Source organism: Drosophila ananassae, chromosome 2L (genome assembly GCF_017639315.1).
Source record: "Drosophila ananassae strain 14024-0371.13 chromosome 2L, ASM1763931v2, whole genome shotgun sequence".
NCBI lineage: Eukaryota > Metazoa > Arthropoda > Insecta > Diptera > Drosophilidae > Drosophila > Drosophila ananassae.
The window spans coordinates 25,242,971-25,270,792 of NC_057927.1; the positions used below are offsets into that span (position 1 = coordinate 25,242,971).

The 27,822-nt window shown below is 42.3% G+C and overlaps 7 protein-coding genes and 1 pseudogene across 13 annotated transcripts in view; 4 read left to right on the forward strand and 4 right to left on the reverse strand.

Moving 5' to 3' along the window:
* Positions 1–279: 279 nt before the first annotated feature.
* On the forward strand, positions 280–2,431 carry LOC6505537 (bromodomain-containing protein 8). Its single transcript, XM_001964702.3, has 2 exons — positions 280–327; positions 816–2,431. Exons 1-2 carry the CDS (start codon positions 295–297, stop codon positions 2,238–2,240), a joined length of 1,458 nt encoding a protein of 485 aa, XP_001964738.2. The 5' UTR covers positions 280–294; the 3' UTR covers positions 2,241–2,431.
* LOC6505987 lies at positions 2,418–4,285 on the reverse strand (annotated as a pseudogene).
* A 516-nt stretch (positions 4,286–4,801) lies between these two features.
* LOC6505538 lies at positions 4,802–6,281 on the forward strand. Its single transcript, XM_001964700.3, has 3 exons — positions 4,802–5,323; positions 5,534–5,601; positions 5,663–6,281. Exons 1-3 carry the CDS (start codon positions 4,893–4,895, stop codon positions 6,022–6,024), a joined length of 861 nt encoding a protein of 286 aa, XP_001964736.2. The 5' UTR covers positions 4,802–4,892; the 3' UTR covers positions 6,025–6,281.
* On the reverse strand, positions 6,217–6,941 carry LOC6505986 (NADH-quinone oxidoreductase subunit B 1). Its single transcript, XM_001964699.4, has one exon. It carries the CDS (start codon positions 6,895–6,897, stop codon positions 6,259–6,261), a length of 639 nt encoding a protein of 212 aa, XP_001964735.1. The 5' UTR covers positions 6,898–6,941; the 3' UTR covers positions 6,217–6,258.
* A 279-nt stretch (positions 6,942–7,220) lies between these two features.
* On the forward strand, positions 7,221–7,804 carry LOC6505540 (signal peptidase complex subunit 1). The gene is made up of 3 exons (XM_001964697.4): positions 7,221–7,375; positions 7,429–7,575; positions 7,630–7,804. Exons 1-3 carry the CDS (start codon positions 7,352–7,354, stop codon positions 7,750–7,752), a joined length of 294 nt encoding a protein of 97 aa, XP_001964733.1. The 5' UTR covers positions 7,221–7,351; the 3' UTR covers positions 7,753–7,804.
* Positions 7,750–9,088, reverse strand: LOC6505985 (tRNA-uridine aminocarboxypropyltransferase 1). Its single transcript, XM_001964696.4, has one exon. It carries the CDS (start codon positions 8,778–8,780, stop codon positions 7,800–7,802), a length of 981 nt encoding a protein of 326 aa, XP_001964732.1. The 5' UTR covers positions 8,781–9,088; the 3' UTR covers positions 7,750–7,799.
* Positions 9,089–9,133: 45 nt separating this feature from the next.
* Positions 9,134–13,058, forward strand: LOC6505541 (uncharacterized protein C2orf42 homolog). The gene is made up of 5 exons (XM_001964695.4): positions 9,134–10,121; positions 10,175–10,816; positions 10,879–11,040; positions 11,094–11,373; positions 12,279–13,058. The coding sequence occupies exons 1-4, from the start codon at positions 9,264–9,266 to the stop codon at positions 11,370–11,372; spliced, it is 1,941 nt and encodes a 646-aa protein (XP_001964731.1). The 5' UTR covers positions 9,134–9,263; the 3' UTR covers position 11,373; positions 12,279–13,058.
* Positions 13,059–13,886: 828 nt separating this feature from the next.
* The window catches only part of LOC6505984 (tyrosine-protein phosphatase 99A), a 102,070-nt gene continuing 88,134 nt past the window's right edge, over positions 13,887–27,822 (reverse strand). For 2 of the 7 annotated variants that reach the window (XM_044714321.1, XM_032449444.2), the window contains 11 exons: positions 26,559–26,762; positions 25,001–25,281; positions 23,638–23,754; positions 22,372–22,511; positions 16,803–17,092; positions 16,392–16,732; positions 16,157–16,323; positions 15,542–16,097; positions 15,213–15,481; positions 14,863–15,137; positions 13,887–14,631 (listed from right to left, as the gene is read on the reverse strand). In XM_044714321.1, the coding sequence (XP_044570256.1) occupies positions 14,063–14,631; positions 14,863–15,137; positions 15,213–15,481; positions 15,542–16,097; positions 16,157–16,323; positions 16,392–16,732; positions 16,803–17,092; positions 22,372–22,511; positions 23,638–23,754; positions 25,001–25,281; positions 26,559–26,762 (3,209 nt within the window). In that variant the 3' untranslated portion in view covers positions 13,887–14,062. Of the gene's footprint in view, positions 15,138–15,212; positions 15,482–15,541; positions 16,098–16,156; positions 16,324–16,391; positions 16,733–16,802; positions 17,093–18,677; positions 19,286–22,371; positions 22,512–23,637; positions 23,755–25,000; positions 25,282–26,558; positions 26,763–27,822 lie in introns of those variants that run through there. The other 5 variants (XM_032449442.2, XM_001964694.4, XM_014905382.3 and 2 more) reach the window with 4 other exon arrangements.

Below are 27,822 nucleotides of genomic sequence, written 5' to 3' on the forward strand. Positions count from 1 at the left end.
CGAATAGATTCCACTTTTTAATTGCAACCAGGGACACGAAAACTTTTTTTAAATATAATTGAAATACAAATTAAATAATATTTAAAAATCCAACTAAACCCCAAAACCAACCCCAATTTGAAAATAATATTTATTAAATAAATTAATGCAAATAGGCTGCATCCCTGGTTGCTCCTTTGGCTGCTTGAGCTTGAGTTCCTACGGTCCCGTTAGAAAGCTCGTTCGAAATGCACATGGAAACGGATGGAAATGAAATTGCATTTCAACACAGAATTTCAATTCATTTTGTTCAAAATGTTTAAAAATTATGGACAAATTACAAATGTGGTAAGTAAAAAAAATAAGTAGTATATAAGTCGGAACGGCCGGGATCGGTCGACTATATCCTATAGCTGCCATATAACTGATTGATCGGAAATGCGATAACTTTAGTGTTTTCTAAGTTAGAGGGTTGGGACTTTTCACACATGTTATATTTCACCAAAATATCTTATATACAAAATTTCATAAGGATCGGCCGACTATATCCTGTCATAGAACGATCGAAATTGGCATAACTTTGGTGTTTTTTAAGTTAGAAAGATGGGACTTGGTACAGATTCTATTTTGGGAAAAACAATCTGCCAAGATTTGGCAGATCTGCCAAATTTCATAAGGATCGGCTGACTATAAACGATCCGCTATAATATAAGATGCGTGGCGCCACCTAGCGGACTGCGACTGAACTGCAAGGGTATATAAACTTCGGCTCCGCCTGAAGTTAGCTTTCCTTTCTTGTTTTATTAATTATTATATTTTAATTACTAAAATTTCAGAAAATGATTGTCAAAAAAACGATAATTCAGCGGGTAGCCCCTCAACGGCGGGTGATTGTGGCCCACCGAAGGCGGCCAGTGGTGGCAGCGCCGGAGCCGGAGCTGTCAGCGCCGGAGCCGGAGTCTGTGGAACTAGTCGTTGGCTCTAGCGATGACTCCAATGACAATATTCCACTCGCCACTGTGGCCTCGCAGGAGGGAAAGGATCGTTCTCAGTCTGGTGGAGAATCCACAGTCCTCCCAGTCGACATCGAAGCCGAAAACCTTGTAAGTGAGGTGGCGGTGGAAGAGATTGGGGAGACCATTACGCTCATCAGCACTTCGAGCGAATACACGGCCGGCTCTCCCATAACCAAAGTGGAGGAGGAGCCTGTCACTGAACCTGTTCCGAAGCAGGACAATAAGGAAGACGAATCAAAAGAGCAGGAAGCTGTGCCGGAAAAGTCATCCGAGGCGTCAGAATCTGCAAAAGAGCCAGAACTCAAAGAGGAACCTGCCTCCGGCGAACCACAAAGCAAAGCAAGCAAAGAGGAGCCCGAAAAAACTCAAAAAGTGGAGGAGAAAGTAGCCACTACCGCCGCAGCTCCAGCGCCAGCTTCATTGCATGACACGGATGAGGAGTCCTCCTCGCTAACAGATGGCAGTAAACAGGACGACCAGCCAAGGAGTTCGAAGGGAAAGGCACATGCTTCGAAGCCAGCTCCAGATGATTCCAAGAACGAGGCAGAGCACGGCGGAACACCCCAGCCGCCTTTCGCGCCAGCTCGTGCTCCGCTTTTGAGGAAACTTCCGCATCGGGATCGCTCCGGAAGTCCAATGGTGGACGATGATGTCACAACGGCCAGTGACCATTCCACAGCCCGGTCCACGCGGCGGAGGTGCTCCTCTACGCCCGTAATCGACAGTATCCCCAACTCCCCCGCCTCCAGCGAGCACACGGACGACAGAAGGGAAACACGGGCCGCTTCCAAGAAGCTCTTCCTCTCCATTTACTCGACGTTGCTGGACAGCAAGAATGCCGCTCCCTTCAAGCGTCCCTTTCACGACGAGCACGCTCAGCGGCATGTGGACTTGTGCCTGCGTCCCATGGACCTGCCCACCATCAAGCGGAATATCGACTCGGGATTCATTCGCAACCTCAGTGAGCTTCACCGCGATGTCCTTTTGATGGCTCAAAATGTTCTGGTGGCTTACAAACCGCATACCAATCAGCACAAGACGGCCCGGCTGTTCGTCCAGGACTGTCAGGCCATCAAGGAGTTCTCCCAGCAGCAGCAGCAGCAGCAACAGCAGCAGGACACCCCAGTAGTCAGTGCCCCGATAGCCACAACGCCGGCGAACAGCGGGAGCAGCAAGGCGGAGCGGGAGAAGCCAAGTGGGAACAAGGCAAGGAGTGGCTTCCGGAAGAGCCAGAGGCATCACTAGTCTTAAGGTTAGATGATAAGCATATAGGTGGGTCACTTTGAAGATCAGACTTTAAGGAAAGTAATGAAGTAGTTTTTAAATTCCATCTTCACACAATTTCAGTTCTTTTCTGCATTTTTTATTCGACAACTTTCCATTCGAGTCATAAACTATTATTAACAATAAACAACTGAGACATCAATCAAAGAAAATGAGGTTTTGTAGGCGTCGAGATCTGGAGGAGTGGCATACGGATCTTCTGTGGGGGCAGTAGTACTTCTTCAGGCACCTGGAGAGTCGCAAATCGCACTGGCAGAGTCGCGCCGCACAGGAATCAGGTCCTCCGAACTCGCCATGATCCACGGCACACAACGGCTTGCCCCGATAGCACTTCCATAAGTAGGGCACGAAGTACTCCAGGTACGAGATGCAGTTGCTCTGGCCGTAGCACTTGTGTCGGCGGGCACTCCGTGTCCCCCGAAACCGCAATAGCAGCCGTATCCCTTGTAGATAAGCGGATCACAGCCTGTGGAACACTTGATCATCGAGTACAGCCGGGCCACATCCCTCTTCCCACGATCGCCATCCGCCTGGGAATCTGTTCCGTTTCTGGTGGCGTTGCTGAAGCGCCACTTCATGGAGTAGCCAAAGGGATCGTTCACCCGGGCTATGTACACGTTCTGGCCATTCCTCAGGTCTTCCATCTCCGCCGGCTTACCCGTCGTACCGGTCAGGACCCGAATATCCGTGACTCGACCATCAAAGTGTTGATTCTTAAGGTCAAGGAGTATCTCATCCCGAGGATACGAGTTCTGCCAGCTGATGGCGGAGTAAGTGTCCCTATGGATGGACTTGGAGTGTAAACATTAAAGTGCTTTTGAGGATTAAGGAGTAAGGATTAATGCTAAGTAAGAATAGCTACACTTCCTGGCAAGCTGGGACACTCACTTGAGGCTCTCCTCCAACCAGGGAGCTGGCGGCTTCAGCTCCCCCACCCATCCATCCAAGCCGAGTTGCTGCCACTGGATCTGCGGTGTGGCAGCCACCAGGCTGGTCTTGACACTCGTCTCCGGAGCAACTGGTCCCTCGGTGACATTGGGAAAGATTGGCTCCGCAAAATCGGATCGCTGCATTGTGAGAAGCTCGAACTTGGAGCCAGCTTCCGACTGGGTGGGCATCTTGAAGACAAACAAAGGATTCGCTCTCCTCATACTGGCCCCGTACATTTCCGGAATTATGTGATCAACCAGTTCGGTGTCGTTGGTGATGCCTCTGAAGGCATTCCTAATGTCGTCGATCACCGTGACATTTGCCGCAACGTCGGTTGTCTGGCAATGAAGCTGCATGGCCACCACTAGCACAATTATCCGCATCATGTTTTCTTGTTTGTTTGCTGTTTGTTGTGTCCAGGAACTGAATTGGCACTGGGAGTTACTCCAACCGAGCGTCAGTTAGCCACCAAACCGATCCGTTCGCCCCGAGTGGCGATCAAAAATTGAAGCTGGCTTGGTTGGGGAAATGCGGTAGTTGGATTGTTGGCCGAAACTACAACCACTAGCCAGTAGCGACGTCAAGTACACCTGTATAAATGGCTCAAAATCGTGTTAATAGCAAACAGAAGTCGAAAACGAACAGTGAGAGCAGCGTATAAGGCGGCAATAATAACAATGGCCAGTCAGACACTTGGGAAGATTTGGTGCAAAGGCACAGAGAAAAAATAATAAATAAATATTAAAATTTAAGATTTTAATAACTCCTAATTAAGTAACAAAAAGTTAGCATTTCTCTCAGTGTATCCTATAAATATGAATCAATTAAGGTAGCAAGTGGCTCGTGGGTGTTCGATTGGTGGCACAATTTCGAAGCCACTTGGGTGCTGGTCATTTACCCACATTACAGGCCCCCAGTTCCACAATTCCACATTTCCATCTAAAGGCGAAGGTCGGGGCCCTAGGAGCCCTCAAATCGAATCCCCAAATCGCAGCCAAAAGCAGTTCATGGCCAAAATTTTAGGGTATTTTAAACTGTTACACTTTTAAACTTGACCACGACGTGACTTAGCTGTTTCTCCCACCTGCGAAATTGTGTGTGCAAAATAAGAAACAAAAAGCCCAACAATGGACATAAAATATACCCGCATCCATGTAGATTATATGGCCAAAAGATAATCACCGCCGACTGGCTATTGCACACACACGGGTAATTTTAATAAGGAGCGGTGGAATTTTAAAATTGTTTTTAATAAAATTCTTATTTTTATTATTATGTATTATTTTTTTTATTTTTATTATTATTAAGTTATTGTTTAATTATTTAAATTAGTATATTAAATTATTAAAATAAAAAAAAAATTGTTTTTCAAAGTATTTTTTAATTCCTAATATTTCAAAATTTTAAATGTTCATTTTTACATTTCTGCGCGGCAAAATATTACGGAATACGTAATATTCTCGTTACGATTTTCTAGAGCTTCATTTTTGCAGCGTTACGATTTTCTGGAGCTTCATTTCCACCGTTACGATTTTCTGGAGCTTCATTTCAATCGTTACGATTTTCATTTTTGCATCGTGGCAACCATATTTGTGGATAGTGGCAACCCTGCTCATCACGATTGTTTTTCTTCTCAGTTGAATCGTTGAAACGCCCAAGCAAATTACGCGCATTTACAATTAGATGGAATTAGACTACTTGAACATTATCCAATTAATTAGATCTAACCCAATTGCCATCCCACCCACAGCGAACCATCATTCCGAGCTTGAACCCCATCCACTCAAGATGTCTTATGCAGCGGAGCGAGCCTTGTCCTTCCTCTACCCGCTGGCGATCGTGTCCTCCCTGATCTGCTGCATAACCTCGGCGGTGGCCTGGACCCACTGGCGTTACGTCCTCAACGCCTGTCCGGACACCAACTGCGGCTGCGTCCTTCACAGCAAGAGCACCTTCAATAGCTTCGAGGGTGGCAACATCGGCTACTGCTACTTCGCCACCTATGGCCTTTTGCTGCCCCTGGTCTTCGCCGTGGTGCTGGGAATCTATCATGGTTATCGGATGTGCATCGGGCGGGGCGAGCCCAAGGCGGGCACAGCCACCATCAGACAGCGGTAAGTGGTTCGCAGAATTCTAATTTTACGCTCGGACGTGTCTGGGGGTCAAGTGGGTTAATCGGATAGACTGGGCTGCTCCTCAACGTGGGGAGCTTTAATTATGCCGTATGCTAACTCACAATGCCATGGAATGAGTAATGCAACCATCAATTAATACATTTTAAAAAAAAAAAAAACAAATTTAATTAAATAATATTATTATTACAGCTCTGGTGACATGATTGTGGTTACAACTGAATCCGAACTAACTCCTGATGGTCTTTCCCCCTACTATTGTAAGTATTTTCAATAAAGAGCCTTTCACTTTATAAATTAATTTATTATTTCTCGATTTAGGGCTCCCTGCCACCGTTATATCCGTTATTATGGCCATCTATCAGCTCATCTACTCGGCCATTTTCACGGATGGATTCGAGGTGACCTGCAAACAGTACAGGGAGTCGCTCCTGAAGGAGATCCAGGGCGTGGGGAACATAGTGCCGGTGATCAAGGCACGTCTCTCCTGTGCTGCTGTTTTCGACTTCATGGACTATTTGGTGGAAAGCATCTCCTACGAACGGCGACGATATGGCCGCATCAACACCGCCGTCTGTCTATATTTTACGATGATTTTCGCCTGGATCGCACTATTCGCTTGGCTGATCATTTGCGTAATTAATATTGTGCATCTGCGACGCACAAAGGCTGCCAGGGTTTAAGGATCCGCAGATTATATTTTTACTTCCGTTCCCACACGATTTTTGAATAGGGAAACGAAACATACGACACATTCCCACGAACACATTTGCCTTATATTTTTAATCGTAGTTATACGCAGCTGCACTATTTATTAGTTAAAACATATCAAGAACGTCCACGGTCAGAGCCGCCATCAGAACGCATTGTACAAATAAGTGTATGAACAACGAATGTTTTATTAAAAAGCAAGAAAATTACTTTCTGTACCACATCTGAACCGTTTTTATCCGCTTTATTTTCTTCTGGAGCTGCAGTACGCCGTACATGAGAGCCTCCGCTGTTGGCGGGCATCCCGGAACATATATATCCACCGGAACAATCCGATCACAGCCACGCACCACCGAGTAGGAGTAGTGATAGTAGCCTCCTCCGTTGGCGCAACTGCCCATTGAAATGACCCACCTTGGATCGGGCATTTCGTCGTAAACCTTCCTCAAAGCCGGAGCCATTTTATTGGTCAGAGTTCCCGCCACAATCATGCAATCCGCCTGCCTAGGAGATTCCCGGAAGAGGACACCATAGCGATCCATGTCGTATCTGGGAGCGGCGAAGTGCATCATCTCCACCGCACAGCAGGCCAGGCCGAAAGTCATTGGCCAAATGGAACCCTTGCGGCTCCAGTTCACCAGGTCATCCAATCTGGCCACCGCCCACTCGCCCGTAGATGATTGGTTTCCTCCAAATGGTGAGTATTTTGCTTTTTCGAGGCCAAAATTTTTCTCATAAACTGGCAGAGTCTTCTGCGTACGTAGTGGGAGTGCCCCTCCTTGGGAAACCACTAGCAGCTTGGATCCATTTCCAAATATTTTTAAGCTCCTACTGCACAGATGCATTGTCCTTCGGGATTTATTAATATATTATTATAACCAAAAAACTATAAATTTTAAATTAAATTTATTTTTCTATTGAACCGAGCAACAAGTATTTTTTTATCTTAATTTTTTATTGATTTGTTTACAATAATCGAATTTCGCAAGAACTTTAAGATGTTGGATAATTTTTTTTATTATTGGCTTACTAATTCCGCAAGGCGTGTAAATAATTTTCCTAATTATCTTATTTCAGTAATATAATATCTGATAATTAATTAAAAATGAAATAGTTTTGAATTTAACAATAATTCAAATTAACACCTAAATGTGCAGATGTAAGCAGTTCAATAAATAAAAGCAGTTCAATACTCGGCATTTTACGAAAATCAGAGGCAGCCACACTATTTATATGCTGACGTGCCGCTTCCAGATTGTTTACGTGAAAATAAGGAATTAAAAGGCAATCTCACACAAAATGCTGGACGTACAAACGCATATGGTAAGTGGAAGGACCCTGCACCCCGGGACACATAATTGCATCGCGTTTTACAGGACTTTGTGGGCCAAGGAAAGGCCGAACGCTGGTCCCGGCTCATTATCACCATTTTTGGAATCGTCGGCTTGATTTACGGCGCATTCGTGCAGCAATTCTCCTTTACTGTTTACATTCTGGGGGCAGGATTCGTGCTCTCCTCCCTGGTAAGTTTGTGGTATGATCACCTCTCCAAGTAACCCCCTGAATCCATTTTCCAGATCACCATTCCTCCATGGCCTCTGTACCGCCGGAATCCCTTGAAGTGGCAGAAAGCCATTGAAACGGACGCGAAGTCTTCCAGCTCCGAGTCCGGGGACGAAGGAAAAAAGAAAAAGAAGTAGACTTAGCCAACGTGTATTTCTCTCCGTACAAATATAAACTTCTATAACTAAATGGGACGTCTGTAGGATATTAAATCATTGTGATCGTAATATTTGTGGATGAGATCGTACATATTGGCGAAGAAAAACAGGAGATTATCATACTGTCCATTGTAAGGTGACATTCTGGATACCAGATCCTCGTCCCCTTCTGCGGGTTTAACCTTCAAAGGAGCAGCTAGTTGATGGAAACCCTCGGTTATTTCCAAATTATCCAAACCGCGGTAGTTAGCGTTCAAACCCCAGGCGTTGACGTGTACCTCCAGCAGGAACTGGTGAATGGCTTCTATGGTGGCCAAGTACCAACGTGGACTGCCGCGCTGGTGTCGCCAGAACTGCGATAATCTGTTTTGAAGAACCACTGTCCGCAAGCCCCGAACCCGGTCGTCCGCATAGATTCCTCGACTTTGGTTCCATGTGCTGTCTATAAAAACGGCTCGGCGGATGGGCAGGTTTTCCAGATCCCAGGTTCTCTTGTTTTGTGCATCCTGGTCCTGACTTGGTATCTCTACCTCGTCCATTCTTCTCCTCAGCAGGGTACCCATGTGGTGGCCATAAGGCAGTCCATAGTTATCTCCAATTTGCAGCTGCACGTTTCTTTCGAAAAGTTGAGGCACTGTCAGGGCTTTGGCGCTGGGAAAGATCAGTACCACGCCTGGCTCGTCCCTGTAGTCGGGTATATCCGGAAAAGTGTGTATTCGCACGTGTTCCGGCGCCAACACCGCTGCATGTACGGCCGTACTCTTTCCGTCGATCTCCTTTTTGTGCTTGATTATGTCCACTTGGAGTGGCAGTTGTACACGGGGCAAAAGATTCTCCAGGTCGCCCACAGGAATGTGGCAATTGTAGCAGAAAAATTTTCGGGATCGGTGACAGAGACGACATGTGTGCCGCCCTTCAATGGTGTCCAGAATGGAGTGGTCCGAAATTCGCATTTTCTCGAAAGGGTATTTTCGCGGACGCCTTTGGGAATCCGCAGGATGTGTCATTTTGCCGGTTATTAGAGGTTTTAATTGTAAAAAATAGAATAATAACAATATTTGCAACAAATCAGCTGTTATTCTTGAACCGGTTAAACTATCGATAGTTAAGGATGGTACTTTTTCAGCCCAATAACCGGTTTAGCTTGTACTAGAACCTACAAATCTTATTAAGTTGCTTAGCACTATGCAGAAGTCCTACATAAATCCAACAAAAATTGCAATCAATGTCAATACTTTAAAAAAAATCCAATTGGTTCGAATAATTTAAAAATACCTCAAATTTATATAAGATGAATAAAAAGGCAAGATTCTTTGAATGACAACATTTCACACTGCTTTAGAATAATCATTTTGAATAATGGTCGCTGTTCAACACTGTTTTGGTCTTTTCGCAACCCCGCCAAGAGGTAAAGTCTGTTGCCTGCCGGCAAAATCTTGTCGCAAATTATTCGACGCTTATATTAAAAGCGGAAAAGTAAGAGAAGTAATATGCGAGGTGTGCGAAAGTGTGCCCATTGTGGAACGCTCAATGGGAACCGAGCTGGAAATCGATGCGGAAATACATCTTGTCCTCAGCACAAGAACGTTCTTGACGCTGTGCAATTAGTTTGCCTTCGCCCGGGCATCACGCTTTACTCTTTGAGAACCAAGGAAAAGGACCATCAGCCGCGTAACTTTGTGGTTATTGAGGACATAACCCTATCACTGCATTTAAATGCAGCAGTGGTGTCCAGCAAGGCAGAGTGCCATGCCGAAAACTGCAAGCAGTCCGCGGTACCTCCCATCAGGGATTGCATTCATGTTAAATCTTGTCGCGAGCTGGGAACGGAAATCCCAAAAGCTCAGGTCTTCAAAGTGACCCGGGAGGTGCTTTGGAATCTGAACATTCGAGAGGAGCAAAAGCAGCAGCTCTGGCAGCTCTACAAGCAAGCCGAGGAGCAGGAACGCATCCCGGCTGTGCAGCGGCTGAATGCTACAACTTTCGCCGTGAAGTGCGAGCGTTCCGAGTCTTTTCCAGCCGCCCGGCTCCATGTCACCGCCATGTCCAGCGGCAAGGGATGTTATGCCTGTGCCTGCAAAAAGCTCAAGATAATTGTGGAACCGGACAACTCGCTGGTTATGCAGGACGAGATATGCGACCACCTGCTGCTCGTCCTAGCTGGCATACTCAGCTCCCCGCAGGGCAAACGCATCTATGGGAACTTCACCAACGGACTTCAGTCGTTTTGGATGCCAATGCAGTTGGAGACACCGCTAGAAGAAGGTGTACCGGAGGATCTCAGACTGAGCCTGGTCGATGACTTTGATCCGCAGGTTGATATACTTGTCTTTGGTGATCACCTAGATGTGAGTTTGGCCTTTTTGTTCGTGTGAGAATATTAAAAAATGTTATCTTTCAGCTTTCTATGCCGGATCTGTCCGAGGGGGTCTTTAATTTGGACAATATGCAGGCGGCAACTTCTAGTCAAAGCACCTCCACTGCCACCAATGCCCTTGTTCATTATGCCAACGACTCGCAGGTCCTGGCAAATTGCGATGTTTATGCCGAGCCCATAGCGCTTACCGATTGCAACATCGAACTGATGGATCAGTTTCAGCCCACGGATCAAATCGACCTGACCAGCGAGGAGATACAGCTTCCTTTGATTAGTGAGCCCTACAACATCCTAGCAGCTCCGTCTGTTTTTGCGGAATCCTCCCCCGCGGTGGTGTCCGACCAACTGCCAATTGAGTTGGCTACCATAGCAGTGGTTAAGAAGACTCCGGTGAAGGCTTCGGAAATTGTTAATGAAGTTAAGTCCAGGAAGCAGCCTCCGCTGCCAGCGAAAAGAGATTTAATTGTAAACAATTGTAATACGGCTGCCAAGTGCAGACCCATAATGGAAACAATTTGTTTGGATCCGTCGGTTCAACCGTCTCTATCCTACTCAGCATGGCTGGAACATGTTATTGAACTGCTAAACGAAAGTCTGGAGCCTTCAGAAATGCCTCCGGCAGGTGTTTCCAAACGTGTAGTTGAACATAAGTTTCATGTTCACAGAGTGAGTTTCAGTTTTAAAGAGTTAGAGATCAATGCTACCAACTAACATTTTTTCATTCAAAGGAAATATTCTCCCACTTCTGCAAGAGCTTTAGTGCAGGAATTAAGCGGCGTCCTTTGGATAAAATATTGGTGATTGAATCCGGCAAATACAAGGGTCTCACCAAATATGTTTGGCACTTCACAACATCGCACAATGTGAAGCGAATCTTCAATACTTCAAATGTAAATTCAAACCATCAACTCTCTTCCCGTTAATATTCCGAATAATTTTTCAGATAAGTATTCAAATGGATCGTGCCTTTGAACGCGATAAGGAGGGAAATTTTGTTCCCTATGTACGCCCGGCCAGCGACTATATCCTACCGGGTGCCTCCAGGAAGCGCCCCATGTACAAGAGACTTAAACTATACATGCCGAGGATCATATTCGAAGATGCACCAAAAGAACAAAAGGGAAACGGATTGCTGGTAACATGGACTCCCGATGTCCTGCCCCATAGCCAGTTCGGACTTATGCACTTGGAGTTCGTTGTGGAGACAAAATCGCCCAGTTAGGGTAACTGATCAAATTGCAATTTGATGTTCTTTATTTTGACGCTTTCAATTGTTGTCAGTATCAGTAATCTTTAGTTTCATAATTTCCTTTTTGCATCCATTTCAACTTTCATTGGCTTACGAGTAGCTTAGGTGTACATATACATACATATATTTATATATATATCATTAATTTTGTTTATCGCGAGACAATTTCCCATTTGCACATTGGACTTAACATCCCTCTACAAGCTGCGGAGATTACCAGATTTCCTCTTCATTTTCTGAAGGAAATTCTTAGTTTTTTTTTTATTAAAATCTATGGTCTGTCTTTGGGGGGGTATTTATCATCTTCTATATGCATAGCTCTAAAATCGTGGGCATGCTTACTTAAGTTCTTGCTACATTCAGCTCTTTCTTCCGATTCTTTTCTTTACTTTACTTAATTTTCTTGTGTTGCTTTCTTTGAGTTTTGGATTTCTGTTTAAATTGTTTACGCTTAACTTTGACATTCATCACATTTATAAATTGCATAACACCATCAATTAGATAATCTTTTTTGGTTTTTTGTATCATTTTTGCATTCTTTAGTTAATGTGTGAAGGTAGTTTAGTCTTGGAAAGGTTTCCATTTGCTCGAAAAGAGTGTGCAGTATTTAATTATGGTGGAATTTGTTTTGTAGAACACTGTTTAATTGTAGTGCCTGCCATCCTAATATTCTGTTGATTAAGCTTTTGCTTTGGCTGCGATGTACATACATCACACACATACAACATTATGTACATATGCCACATACATAAACATACACGTTTAGAAATAACCACCTTTAGTTCCTCGTACATACTACTTTTCATGTGTTTTTAACAGTTAAAATGCGTAGTTTACCAATATTAATATTGAATTAATGATTCTTTTTATATATTACAGGTGAAGCATTTGTTACCTTTGCCGTTGTCAGTATGAGAATTTACAAGCCTTCTAGCGTTTAAGTTGTCTTAACCTAAGTCGGACTAGTGCCTAAGAAACGGAATCTCACAAAAATTGGTCATTAGTTGGTTAATATGTGGTGCCGCCTATTCGCTAACAGATGGCCAATGATTGGACTGGAAATGCGTTCGTCTTGATAAGATCCAGATTGAAGGGACGAGAGGCGAGAGGTTTCAGGTGTTGCCACCGTAGTCGAACCCATCGCTATATCCTATAGTAGTCTAACTACATTTGATTGGGTGGAGAGACGGGGTAACTCTAAAAGGAAACTGAAGGGACCTTTGACATTTGATCGATTACATAATCAGTATATATGCTTATTCAAGTTAAAGTGTACAAAAAACCAGTCTTTAAAACATTTTTGTTTATCGATTCTTATCCTTCTTTTGCTTTATGCTTTACATATAAAATGTAAAAATATTAACTACCGTCCTTGCCTGCTAAGCTGTATTCCGGGGGGGAGTGTGTCACTAAATCCCTTTGATTCGACATCCCTCCATTGACATTCAAGAGTGCCAAATTTAATTTAATAAGTATCCACATCAGAGGCTAAATTTAAAAACTGTACACATTAAGATTCGGCTGTTATAATCGGGGGAATGCCCTGTGCATCGACAAGAAAAAAAAACGATATTTAATTTAAGTTTTCAATGGGATTTTCTTATTTTTTTTTAGCATTTGTTTCTCACTGTTTCACATGAATTATATATTTTAATAATACTTTGTTTTTATTTTTAGTTTTACAATTATTTATCGCTGCTGTTTATTTTTTACAGTATATCTTAAGTTGGCTTAAACCTAGTTGATTTCTTCCAGGGATGTTCTCTTTCCTAGGTTTTTATTTACATTTTTATATATCGGTATGCCGTTGTGCTTGGTGCTGTAACTGTGTGATTTTACATTAATTTACTTTGGGGGATTTACAGTGATGTGTGGGTGTAACGGGTCGGGTGGTGGTGATGTGCTCCGTGGTTTAAAGTGCTCTTAATAACTCTGAATACATTTGCCAATATTCGCGGCTTTTCATCGCCCACTATTTAGTAATAAGTTTTAAGCTAGGTATTCCTAGATTCTATCGTAAGTGAAAGTGACTCTATTAACTGGAACAAATGTACACGAGGACCAAAAACATGAAAAACAGAAAACTTTGTTCGATAACAGATACTAGGACGGACACTGAATCAATTCGAAATGCAATAGGTGATCAATCAACGTGGTTAACGCGGTAATTCAACTAAGAAGTATTACTTTAATAGGATATTGTAGGAGCTTAAAAAATCATGGCACAAGTGTGTGCAGCATTTGCCTGCATTAACGAATATTACTTATACGATCAGTAGGGTTAAATGATTAGAAAAATGTTTATTTAGTTCTACTCATTCGATTTGTGCATTTTGCTACGATTTCGCTTATGAATTTTGTTTTCTTTTGTCAAACTGGTTTTTTCTTGTGACTAAGTGTGATAGAACACGGAAGATAAAATTATTCAAAAAATATAGATAGTTAAATAATTTAAATGAGAGCAATAAATTAAAATAAAACAGGAGCTTACATTACGTATGAATAATTTATGGACAATGCGCTAAACGCTATGTTCTCACTTAAACGACTTAAACGTTAATAAATACATCGCTATGTATACGTAATTGTATAGTTTAAATTTAAATATTTATATTAAACATTTATAAAATGATTTAATTTCCCTCTGTAAATTTATCTTTAGTTTAGCCTACAATATCTAAGTTTTGAGCATCTGTCGCTGCTGTACTTGTGATTGCGTTATTATTCGTGTTGTTATTATTGTTGTTCATCGTTGGTGAAGGAGTTGTTGGAACATCCGGCACGGTTGTGGTTATTTCCGGTAATGAATTGTTGTGATTTCCGGCGTTTTCCAGAGTTTCACCAACGTTGTGATGGTGCGTATTGTATTGTTGTTGAAGTTGCGTTTGTTGTTGAATCAGAGCCAGCATTTGTTGTTGTTGGTGTTGTTGTTGTTCATAGTTCAGTTCCATCAATTCAGCAGCAGGATTAGTAACAGTATGGAAATTGGCATTAGTATGGGTTAAACTGTTCGGGGATGCGAGTTGTTGTGATGGTGGTTGTAGTGTTGTTGTGATATTTGTTGGTGTCGTTGGTGTTGCAGTTGCTGATGTCGCGCCTGTAGCAGTGGCCTGTGCAATTGCTGTTGATGTTGTGACAGGGGGAGTAGACAGTTCGGATGGCGATATCAATTGGATGGTTTGTGGGGATGGTGGTGATGGTGGTGGTGTGGATGAATTGGAAAGTGGAACAACTGTGGGCGGTAACAATGATAGAATGGGTAATAGGCTTGAATTAGTATCGGTTGTAGGTGGGCTGACTGTCTCATTGAGTTCACTTATGCTACGAGTAGTAGGTGTTGTCTGTTGTTGTTGTTGTAGCTGCTGCTGCTGCTGTTGCTGCTGTTGCAGCTGCAGCTGCAACTGTTGCTGTTGTTGTTGATGTTGTTGCTGCTGGAGGAGTATGATATGCTGAGGAACATTACCATTGCTGCATATTTTGCTATAGAGATCCGGCGTGGCCGTTGTCACATCCTCGAATTCAGTCCGAAGCGCCGTGCGCTTCAGCAGGTTCAAATTGCCAGGCAAAAATGAAAGTATATTGTAGATGACACGGATGTCTTCGCTGGAGGTCCAAACTCCTGGCCGTTTGTTATGATACAGTTTGGCGTACTGGTACACATTGGCCGTGCTGCAGTACTCCATTTCAATGGCCAGCGATGAGATCGCACAGAAGGTGCAGGCCTGAGCGCCACCGTATCTAAAGGATATACACACAGTTTTAATAAGAACCACTATATTGGAAATTATTCCTAAAAAGCTATATTGTACGCACCTATCAACGATGACGATTGGTCCATTACGATAGTCATTGCAGCGCTCGTGCACATCCACAATGAAATCATAGATGCTGTTCGGATTGGACATTTCCGGCCAGCTGGGACAGTGAAGCATTTTGACCGTTAACTCGTAGTCATCCTGTATCGACTGGATGACAAAGTCGCGACTGACATAGTCGCTCTTGTTCGTCTTGTTCAGATACTTCACGCGATAATGATCACTCTCAAGGGGCGCAGCCTCATCTGGCCAGAATTGGGCGAAGTTCTGAAGAAAGACGGCAAATTAGACCCTTGAAAGTTATGGGAAATCTCTATTAATACTCACTATGTCATCCAGAGAGGATAGAAGCACGATGGTCTGTGCATTGTGATCCCAGACCATTTGCCAAAAGTCTTTTATTGTGTGCGTCATCGGATGTTGGGTCACTATGAAATCCCTCAGCCTCCTGAAGCCATGCAACCAGGAGGCATTGATATAATCACTGCCGTCCTCGCCTGGCTTGGGAGTCAAGTGCACTCGACTGCCTTCGATTGGGAAAATAGCACCGCGATTCTTGATCGAGTTGACTTGTTTCATGGCTGAGGCAATGTGTATGTCCTTTGGTTGGAACTGGATGATGTTCTTGTACTGCTGCTCCAAGTACGGTGTACAATTCTTTAGCTCCTCCACCTGTTCACCCACCAGATTTGTTTCCCCGGAAGCGATTGCCTCAACCAAAGCATCGTGCAGGAATATGTACTGCTCCTCGGTCTGAACCAGGAAGTTTCTCTGGGCCCGGATGTGACGGAGGAAGCCGAAAACGTTTACAATATTCTTTTGTTGGATTTGCTTCAGCATTGCGTCCAGAACGATGTAGGTGCCAGTGCGACCAACGCCAGCGCTATAATACAATTAAATATATTATCTGGTTAAATAAGATCTATTTCAAGGTATATTCACCTGCAGTGCACAACTATAGGTCCGGCCTCAGCAGGATTGGCAGCCGAGGATTTCTTGACGAAGTTCAATACGGGCAGGGGATGATCTGGGGTTCCATGATCCGGCCAGTTGGTGTAATGATATTGGTAGACGAGTTTCTCGGTATTGCATTGCTTCTTTTTCTTGAGCTGAAATTTGAAAAATATAGGAATAAATTAAAGAAAATTATTTAAATCGCAAGGCCAAGGAAACCCACCTTCAAATGCTTGATCTGAAGAGTTCGAACTGTGTAGGTGGACATGACCTCCTCCTCGATTAGCTTGACTTGAATCACTCCATAGGTTTCGACTCCGTCTTTGGGCCAGTACATGTCGCACTTTCGTCGTCCTCGCTCCACGAGATTGGTAATCATCACGATAATGGCCACTCTCTGCTCCCAAATCATTCGCCAGAAGCAATCAAAGGTATCGGGCAACGGGCCCTGGGTGCCAATGAAGGCGTGTGCCTTTTGATAACCGTCGATGAAGTTGGCATTGATGTAGTCCAAGTTCTTCTTCTGGCCAGGAGTTGGGTGCAAGTGAACGCGGCTGTGATCGTCTGTATTTTAGAATAACAAATTTTAGTTTACAAATTTTTGCTTAAATATATTTTTTAAAGAAGAACTTACAGGCTGTGATGTTGAGGTAACGATTCTTGCGCTTGTTCTCTGGGTGCTGGGAGTGTTCGCAGGGCAGATCATCGGTGATGCATTCGTTCTGGATGGCCTCGTATTCCCGGCTGAATCCGATGTCCCCATCGGCGTGCAGGGAGGCCACATGCTTGGCAAACTCATTCACAGGAACCGCAGCTCGGATCTCATCGCCAATCTTGACAGGCACTTCCCAGTCCACTTGCGGGGCATTCGGGTGATGTGGTGGGTCATCCAAGTAGTAGTAGGCGGCGTGGAAGCACTTTCTGCTGAAAGGAGTGAAAGAATACTCAGTGTTAATTAATATTGCAAACAGGATAGACTCGCTTGAATCAAAGTGTCAAACAGAGACTCGAGACTGCCCGTTGACCTAAATATTATACTTTTCGCACACAGCATCAGATACTCGAGCTGGAAGGATACATCTCTGCTTCAAATTAAACCTGCAATCCTATTAGGTGTGGCAATAACTAGAGCAGAAATCACACTGACCGGTCACAAATTTACTCCGTGATCCTTTTATGTTTTCCCCACAAATGCCAAGCTACTTTCAAAGAAATCTACATTTTCCTTATTAGAGAGAAAACTGTTTTCTTTGCAAAAGTTGCGAACTGTGCAAATTATGAAACAGCTGCAATCAGTCCTGGTCAAAGCCAGCTGAAGGTGTCAGGTGGGCGTGGCAGTCGGGCAGCCTCTCAAAATCAAAATGCATAAATAAGTAGTGAGAAGGGGCAAAGATAGAAAGTGGTATTGGACTGAGCTCCCAGAGGAAACTTGGTCAGGACTAATGAAATTCATCTGCAGCCAGGCATAAGGAAATAATGTTGCCAGGAAACGTTGACAAACATCTGAAAATATTTTGGCACTAAGCTGTTCTAAGTGAGCGACTACAATGACAGAGGTGGCCATTATTGCTTGTTCAATTGCAAGGCAGGTCCTGTTTCGCAGGTCCTGTCTATATACAAATTGAGGTTAAGTTTCGTAATTGGCTTAAGCGATTACAAGGAGCACAAAACTTTCGCACAAGTGCACTCCTACAACCAAGGAAAGTGAAGACCGCTTTCTAGAACTTGGAAAGTTCCTTGGAAACTTATGAACTTGCAGTTTCTGTTTTTATTGCAAGATTTTCAGGTCTAGCCTTGGGTGGGAGCAGCCAACACGGTGACAGAACTCTACAGATTGGCTAAAAATATTTATGAAATATTCTAAAACAATTTCTTATGTTTCAAGATATCAAAAATTGTTTCCACTTGTTGCCAGTTGGTTTTTTATTTCCAAGTTTTGATAAAAAAAATATATATATTTCCCAATGTTTGCCTTACGCATTGGAGTTCTGATTCAGATCTGTCGTTGCAAAACAATTTCCTGGAATTAAACCAAGATTTTTGTTTACTTTACGCAGTTTTCGAACATAAACAAAAGTAACTTTGATAATTGTTTCAATATTTCTTATCAAGTGAGGCCGATATGCCGCTTTGTTGATTTTGGTCGCATAAAAAAATAAATAAATAAATAGGGCAAAACCGCGGGGAGAAGAAAATAAAAATGCTTTCTTGCTTTTATGTACATATATTTACATATGTTTTTCTTGATTCCCTGCGAATCTATATGGAGCTACTTCTGTTGTTGTTTACCACCATTAGCAGTTGTTTTCTTGCCACTCTATTGCGCACCAAAAAATATATTTATTTATTTATTTTTATTTGTCAACTTCCGCTTCGATTTTCTCATTTAGTATGCAGCCAGACATTGGTTATTAGTGTTTCCATAATTTTTATTTGGCGAACACGTGAGAATTGCGCTAAGTGACCCACTTGATGATCATTTTCCCGGAGGGTGCAGCTCGAAACTTACGTAAACCAATTTCCACGTTGCGATTTGCGGCGCAACAACCTTGGTGTTGCTGGTGTCGCAGATGTTGCTGTTGCTGTTGCTGCTGCTGCTGCTGGTAGCATGGGGCTGCTGCAGTGTTTTTCCCTGCCACCTGACATAATGTGTTGCTTCTCTAGAATTGCATGCCTGTGTTTATTTTCCGCTTTTTGTTTCTCGCTTTGGGTATTGGGTATTCGCAGTTTTTGTTGTTGCCAGGCCTTACATATTTACACAAATTACGTCACATTGGCAGTGCAATGCTGTCGCCCGAGCACTTGCAAAAAAAATTATAGTACGCAATTACTAAAACCACACACAAATACACACTCTTTGCCCAAGAGGCTGTGGCTGTGACGTTATAAAGACACTTTTATAACACTTTTAAACCATAGAATTGTATTAAAAACAATAACAAAAAGTTGTAAAATAGATAGTATCTGGGGCCGCTTATCGAAGACCCTAAAGATTACTTTTCTCGGGCTCGGTTTTATTGATAGTTTTTTTATGAAAGCGTTGCGTTGCGAATCGGAGTGCTTTGGACAACTGAACTCATGAACACTCGGAGCGCGAACAGCGCGATCGGCGCGGTGCCATAGCTTTTTGCCAGCTGCCTGATCTTTGGCCCAGAGAAAGCTTTAAGCTCTCAATCAGCTGTTTGATAACAACCAGCAGGTAACCAGAAGCAGTTTCAAACAAGAGTATTGGCCCTATCTATAGCCCATACAGTGAACATGGTTTAAACGTAACATTTATTTTTAGGTCAATTTTATTAAAAGATTTTCCTTTTTTCCACAAAATATCAATATATATTATAAATATATTTAAGAGTCTTGCATTTTCTTCTCATTACCGATAATAAAGTATTCTAAAAACAGCTCAGACAGGAATGTAATAAAAAAAACTATATAGTCTGCGCCAAATACTTTACTTTAGTTCATTAAAACTAATTTTTTAAATGGATATAAAAACTATGAACGAACCAGAAAATGTGTTAATTGCTGTTTTTTCTCAAGTATCTTTATTTTGGCTCGAAAAAGCTATAGTATCTAGTAGGTGCTTTAAGTGCTAACTACTGTACTGTCATATACTGGAAATGGAATATAATCCCTACTGTCATTTTTATCTACAAGTGACTTTAAGTTAACCTTCTCGTTTGCCCATATATTATTTACAGGTTTAATGCATTTTCTCTCCGTCAAGTTTACTAATTAAGTTTTAACATTTTTCTATGGGTGCTATTGTTTCCACCCGGATAGCTCATCAATTAATCAATTGAGAGACTCATTGGGCAATACGTGTTGCTGTATTGAGAATCGATATTTGTTAATCGTTTAATTACGGCAAACAACTTCCGCAACAAAGCAACTCTGCCTTGGAAAGCTGATAATGCTGGACTGCCTCATGGGCTTGTGGGTTTCAGTTTCAGAGATATAGTTGATAAAGTCAGTGCCAAAGGGGGAAAGTTGTGAAAAGCCATCCCACCCACAGTGCCCACATTTGACTATTTCCATGGCTGTCATGAAATTGAACTTTTTGGCAAAAGTTACCAATACGTTGCCGGAAAACAATTTCTTTTCAGACTTTGCCAGTCTATTTTTGACATAGGGAAGAGTTCTATAGGAAAAACCAGGCACGCACACAGAACCACTGCCTGGCAAATAAAGCCGTCGACACAAAAACAATGTTCCCAAACTGCATCAGATATGAAAAACATATATATGCAATAACACACAAGGCAACAACATACGGTGAGGCCCAAAAAAAGGGGAAAAGTTTTCTTCGCTTTTTGTTATTTTGGTGTCGGAATGCGAGTGGAATATTAGACGCAGGGCACATACCACAGAGTGAAAATTAAATACTCTACTAGATACTATCCCTAAAATGATCATGGTTGCTGCATTTTAGTTTTTGGTCATTCATAATTCAAATTATAGTGATTTAATCTAAATATTTGTCTTAATCAGAAGTGGTGAAAGGAACGAAACTAGGAATTTGTTAAGTTCTCAAACAGCGCCAAAAGATACGACTTAGCGCCTGTGCCGGGAAATTGTTGCCACAAGAAATTCCTAAAGTATTTCCACTTGGCGTAAAAGTTGTAGTGTGTGGCTAGGACTTAGTTAACCTCCCACAGGCCACAGCAGTAGTTATTGAAATAATTTCCACACCCCGGTGGTTTCAGCATTGCCGCAGGCACATTTTTTATTTTTTCCCCATTCAGGCCTCTAGTGGCTGCCACTAAACGTTGATTAGTGCACTGTAAATGTAAATGATTTCGCCAAGAGCCGCGGATTGAGTTCTGCAAGATTTTTTCTCGCCCTCAAATAAAACGCAAACCCTTTTTCTCATTTTCTTACATTTTTTTTACTCCTGTTTTTTCATGACTTTTGTTCTGGCTTCCCCATCGCACTCTGGCTCTTCACTTTTTATTTGTTTGCATTGAAAAGGAAATTGTAGAAATTCGCCTTTGTTTGCTTAATAAAATATAATTTTTTCCGCTCTAAAACTTGGGTAACTTGAAAAATGGGATGGCAACACTCAAACCTCCAACCTCCAGCCTCGAAATCCCAACCTCAAGCCCCCACGATTCTCGGTTCTCGGTTTCTCACGCTGTTATGCTCGCTGCTTTGCTTCGAGGGTATTTGTAAAAAATAAATAAAATGGCATTAATTTGTTAGAGAACTCGAGAAGGGGTAAATTGTGTGGGTGGATGGGTAACTTTCATTTGGCATATTCGCGGCAGCATAAAAAATCGCTTCGACAGAAAATATGCAAAAATTCCTTCCATTGAAGTTGGGTAAAAACGCTTTTCATTTTCCTTACACATTTTGTCGTCTCAAATTTTTGTGTGAGTGAAGGGGGTGCTGGATGCAAAAGGGTTGGGGTTCTGTTGGTGGGTGTGGCCTAAGGCTATTCCCGGATACTGATGGGGATGCGAATGGGACCGGTATGGGACCGGGTATGGTCTGGGCAATGGGTTAACCACTTTTACATTTAATAAAGATTTTAAGTAACTTAAAATTGTTTTGCTTGTCTTTGTGTTTGGCTTCGGACTCTTGTTTTTTTGCGATTTGAATTTTAATTAACATTTTCCGTGAATATAGAGTTAACTCTTCCCCCGGTTTTTGCGGTATCTGGTGGCTTTTATTTCAGGGAATGGCGAAAGATATTTCTTTAATTATGGATTGCTTGGAGTGGACACTGCGAAAGGATTAATTATTGCTCTTCCGCTTTTTTCTGTTTGTCATTTTTGTCGGTTGATGTTTATGGTAATTAATATCCTAGCACGAGCGCAACTAATTGGATAAGTATTCGTTCTAATGATGTTATTAACGCTTGACGGAGAACTTAAATGGATTCAATGGTTTTCCTGGTACCCGGTACCCTTTCTAGAATGACATTCTGTAACTCAGTGTATAAAAATAGAGATTCCTATGGTTGCAGCGAATCGACTTGATTTGTCGTCGAGGTCTATATTTAAACTCAATCCAAAGGGAGTGGGAGGACATCGCTTTGCACTCAACACTTTGACAACACTTTGCTCGCTTTTATTTATGGATCTGCACGCGACGATGTGAGGCAAAGCAGCTGTTTCTGGTTCGCCGTCTCTACATATGTGCACTTGTTTCCTACTATAGCTTTATTTTTAGACAGTTGGGGGGCACAGAGCGCCACTTACCTCCACAGGAAGAAGGCCATGATGATCAGAATGATGCCGAAACAGCTGAAGATTATGCCCACTAAGACGGCCAGGTTGTAGTCATTATGCGACTGCCGCAGCAGAGGTTGAAGTTTCTCGCAATTTGGTTGCAGTTGTATCTGTTAAGGGGCGAAAGGGTAAAACATTAGAGATATTTTTAAAGAAAATTACAAAATCAAGATACATTTTTTCCATTTATGTTTCTGACTTGTAGTAAAGTGTACTATCTTATGAAGAATCCTTACAAATATGTGTACTTTTGTTATTCTGACTCTTCTGACTCTGACTCCTGGCGCACTCTTTATTTGCTTTTTATTTCCGGTTTATTTTTTTGCATACAATCTTTCCTGGCTCTCAAAAAAAATAAGGAACGCCAACGAAAGGATTTAAATGAGCGCCATTTGCTGGGGACGTGGTGTGCCCAAAGCGGAAAGTGGCAGCGGGCCATGTAAATGCGGCCAAAAGGTGCAGGCCACTTGAAATTCAGGCAGTCCGACAACAACAACAACAAAAGCAACAACAACATCAGCAATGAATTATGAATGAGGTTGTTGGGTAGGGGAGGCGGGAGGTGAAAGCAAGAGTCACAAAAAATATTGCTGCATACTTATGAGGGCGTGTCGCTGCGGTTCGCCCTTCCCCTTCAACGTTTTTTGTGCTGCCCCTAAGTTGAGGTCAACTAAATTGCTATATTTTTGCCACAACTTTGGATTATATTTTATGCATGCAACAAACTTTGCGGCCAGTTAGTATGTGTGTGTGTGAAATGTCATTAAGGATGTTGTTATGACAAGTTGAGGGAGTTGCTGTGGGGGCCCTTAAATGTCAATAAACGAACGCGGCTAGGCACAATGAGTGGATGTGGCCATTGTTGTTGAGGCCATTAAATGCCTCTCATTACGCATACGCCCCGGGGTACGGTTCAATAATGCATGGCCACCGAAAAGGTGAAGGAAAGGCATAAAAAAGCAAAGATACTTTCCCCGGGACAGGATAGCAGTTTTCCAACTAAATAACTTTCCTGCAGCCGGCTTCCTTTTTGGACATGTAATCTGATATGGAAACTGACAACGCCGAGGTTGCCAACTTTATGGCATGCCACGCCCTCTCCCTACATATATCTCCGCGTTGCATTTGGCCCGTTTCAAAACAAAATGCCAACTTTCTTCCGCCATGTGGCAGGTGCGGGTTGCACAGACGTGTGTAATAGTGTGCTCGAATGTGATATCTTTATGCGCTACTTACAATCCTTGACTCCGAAAATTTTCCCAACACAATTTTCTTTGGATTTATGACACTGAATGTTGCGGCTGCCACTTTGACCTCGTAGTATGAGTTGGTGGTTAGATTTTGCAGAATCATCTGAAAGGAAAAAAGAAAAGCGTCAAAATTTGGTTTAAGGATTACTATAACATTAAGCATTTGAAGAAAAATATAAAAATATATTAGATTAGTATTGTCACTTCTAACCTTAGTAATTTCACTTCAAACTATAGAACCTTTTGGGAGAATGCTTCAATTTTGTTTTACAATAAATTTGTATTCTTTCGAAATCCCTTTACATAAAAATACATACAGATGTATCTCCCACCTATACGTGTAAACTAACAATGAAAAAACAAAGGTAAAAATGATTGCCATTCCTGTTTAGTTGTTCAACAAAAACCTTGTTGTTTGCCGCTGCAAAATATTTCAATTACAAAAATATTTTCAACTGGCCAAAATAAAAGTAAACAAAGCTGCCGCACAATGTCGAACCAAGGCGACAGAGTAACCAGAAAAAGATAGATGGTTGCAGAGTGGTAGGGCCAAAAACAAGAACCCAACTTGCAGTTTCAGAGATATGGAAAAAGTCAGCTATGTGTATGATAACATTTTATTGTTGGGAAATTTGTTTGCCTCGCCACATTCCCCACGACAAACTTTTATTTTTATTTATTTACTTTTGGCATTTTTTTCGTCCATTTCTGGCGTTAAATAAAGGGGGAAGACGCGGCACAAAGGCGGACAGGAAAAACAACATAAATTTAATTTATTTTTGCAGGTGGGTAAGCAGTATACAGTATCCATGTGGGTGGCTTTTTGTCCATGCTCGTGTGTGGTTGCGATGCAGCGGAAAAGTATGCAACACTTTCAGCCCTTCCCGAAATCCTCCACACGCCCACATGTGTTCATTTTTTCGGTATAGGATATTTTGAAAAAATATTTACACCGTCGCAGGTGGGCTTTTCTGTATGCCGTTTGTTGCATAAAAATGCAATTATTACTGCCGGAATTTTATTTTTCCGCTCTCTATTTTTCGCCCTCTATGCATATCTATTGTATTAGGCAGTTTATCATGGAATTTTTCCAGGTTTTTATTGTGTTGTGGGCCGGGCCAAAATGGCTGCGATAAGCCGACACGATTGACATATCACAAAACGGACAACAATGTTGCCAACTTGGCAGGGCCATAAAATGGTTACTAACAACGCATGTCTGGTAACCTGCGGATGAAATATGACTGTTCTACTCCAAAGGGACTCCATCAGTCCTTTGGCCCTTACATTTTCGTTTTGTGATTTGATCTAAGCCGTAAAATTTTACTATTTTTGAATGATTAACTTACCGCAGTTTCCAGTTCTTTGGCCGAGGCATTAATCCTTATATCTCGATGCGTATCTTGTCCTGCCAACCGAGTTTTGATTATATAAAAGTCGATTGTGTTGTAAAATTCGTAGGGCCTCCTCCAGCGGATCGTAATCGATTCTTGTGAGTGACAGGTGAGATTCACAATGGCGGGAGCACTGGGCCCACCCACATCGGTCCTCTGGGCAATCTGGTCGGAGGGTTCTCCCTCGTTCTTCGTAGTGAAGGCCTTCACAATCACACGGTAGTCGGTGTAGGGACCTGTTTTTAAACATAAATAAATGTTTTTATAGATTAAGAAGAATTCTTTGGGAAGTGTTGTGAGTCTGTCTTTAATTTGAGGATAATTTGATGCCACAGTTGGGACTTTTATTGGTCGTAAATACTTCAGGTGAATGTCAGCTGCATTCAAATTGGTTAACAGTGCACCTGCCGCACCTCTTTGCCTTTCGAAATTGAACACTGGCCGGGCTTTCGGTGTTCATTATGAGCAATGTCACCGCATGTGACAGGAGCCAGAAACCAGGACGCAGAAAACAAGACGACGGATTTTATTCGGCTTTATAATTAAATTTTACTCAACGGAAACGCACACGACAGCGGCCGCAAAAACAATGAATTGATTTTTCATGCAATGCTAAAAGAAAACAAATTATCTCAAGCGAAGCTGTCAGTTTAAATTGGATTTAATTAACAAGGAGACCGGCTGTCATCTACTTAAATTAAAGTTGGAATTAATTAAAAGTTGCCATGGCGGCCGCGGTGGCGGCTGAGCAAAAGCCTGCGCGCCGCCAACTTTGCTCCTTTGGAATTTTCGAGCAAAAAATTCCTACAGATGCAGATGCAGGTATAAGACTCATGCGAGTCGTGTAATTAAATTAAACAATGTGGGTGCATGTGGAATGTGGCGCATAACTTTGTTGCAAGTTAATTGCATAGCTCCCAGGCCCCAAAGTGGCATCTAATGCAAAATTTTATCCCAAATTCTGCGCCGCATCTCGCGGATGCTTTTTGTGCTTTTCGGTTCTAAAACCCATGGGACAGGCACGCCTTAATCAGGAAAATAAGCGAAGGTGGGCGGCTGAGTTTTGGGTGTACAATTATAAGCGTCAAAAGTTGTTAACAAACAAAAAGTGGCAAGCGAGTGGCAGCGAGCACTTGAAACTATTTAATTACAAAGCAACTGGCAAACAATTTGACTAGAGCTTTAATTAGAGGTAATAATAGCTCCTGGCGGCAGGTTCAAGGGTTTTCCAATGAAGAGGTGGATGGGGCTTCGGGACGGAAAAGTCAGTGAGGCTTCCATAGGCCGTGGGCGTTCAATTTCTAACAGTTTGATGTTGGAGTTGAAGTTGATGAGGGGCCAATCAGCCAGATTAAAATAAACAGCCTTTGATGCCCAGTTTTTCAGTTGGTAATCGAAAGAATATATTAATTAAAATAAATGGTGTTTGAATTACAAAAGAAATTATCAATGGCAACTGTTTTTATCCTCCTTAAAGTACAATTTCATTCGTTACTTAGAGTTTAAAACTTACGTAAATTCTGCAACTCAAAATGAATGAGTGTCTCCACTGAATTGCGAGAGTTCTTTACAATTTCCACTCCGGTTTGATTGTCGTGAATGTGGAATACATGGTAACCGGCAATGGCTCCGTTCTGATTTTTCGGTGGATGCCAGGACATGGTAATACTGTTCGCCGAAACATCGAGTACGGTGAGATTCTGCGGCTTGCTTGGCACTGTAAAGAAAGGCAAACAAAAGTTGGGATAAGTAGAAAAAGTCGAAAGTTAAATTTGCACTTGCTCTTCGGTCATGTTCGGCTTTATACTTTTTGGCTTAGAACCGCAAAGTTATGCAAACAAGAGCAAGGGTATTTTATTTTTTTATATAATGGATTAGAATATCTGAATACCCATTCATTAGATACTTTCATGTACCCTGAACCATGATAATATAATATTTCATTGTAAGGTTTAAAAAATATGTTCTTTTATGGATATTTCTATAAAACTGTATGCATATTGACTCAAAAATTGTTATGATATACCCTATTTCTTGAGAGGTGTCGGGTGGAAAGTGTATTTTCAACTCAAGAGTTATCAGAACCGGCCCAGCTGTCTAATGTAAAAATTTCTTCGAACAACACCTAACTCATTTTGCGCCCAACCCCCTTGGAAAGTAATGAGGAATTTGTAAGTAAGATATGTGTGCATACTTAGCGGCGTGTGCACATAGAAAATTGAAAGCCGGATGACGCCAAAATGACAATGCATAAATAATTTATTAAATAAGAGGAAGAAACAAAAATAAATAAAACAGTAAAATGAACAGGAAGCTGGGATGGGGAAGATGGAGGCGAAGCAATCGCACCGAATGAAAGAAAGTAAAATAAATTGAAATGAATATTTTGCAGCAGAAGATAAAACAATTTATATTCAAATGGCAGCCGGGACTGCCAGTGTGCGAGTGTGTGTGTGTGTGTGTGTGGGCATGTGTGTGGGAGGGAACAAAAAATTATATATTCAATTACTAGAAGGAGGGCGCCTGTAAAAGAAGAAAAGAATTGGCGCAAGTAAAGCGCAACGTAATCGAAGCGCATAAAGAAACGGAAATGCGATTGCTAGCAATTTATTATGGCCTGCACTTGCCAGTAGAGCAGCTCACACAGATACACCCCCACAGCCCCATCCAAAGATATAGATACATATACAGATGGTGGCTTATAATCCGACAAACCAGCGGATGCAAAAGCCCGGGCAATAATTTCATTTGCAAGCCAAAGGACAACACTCGACCAT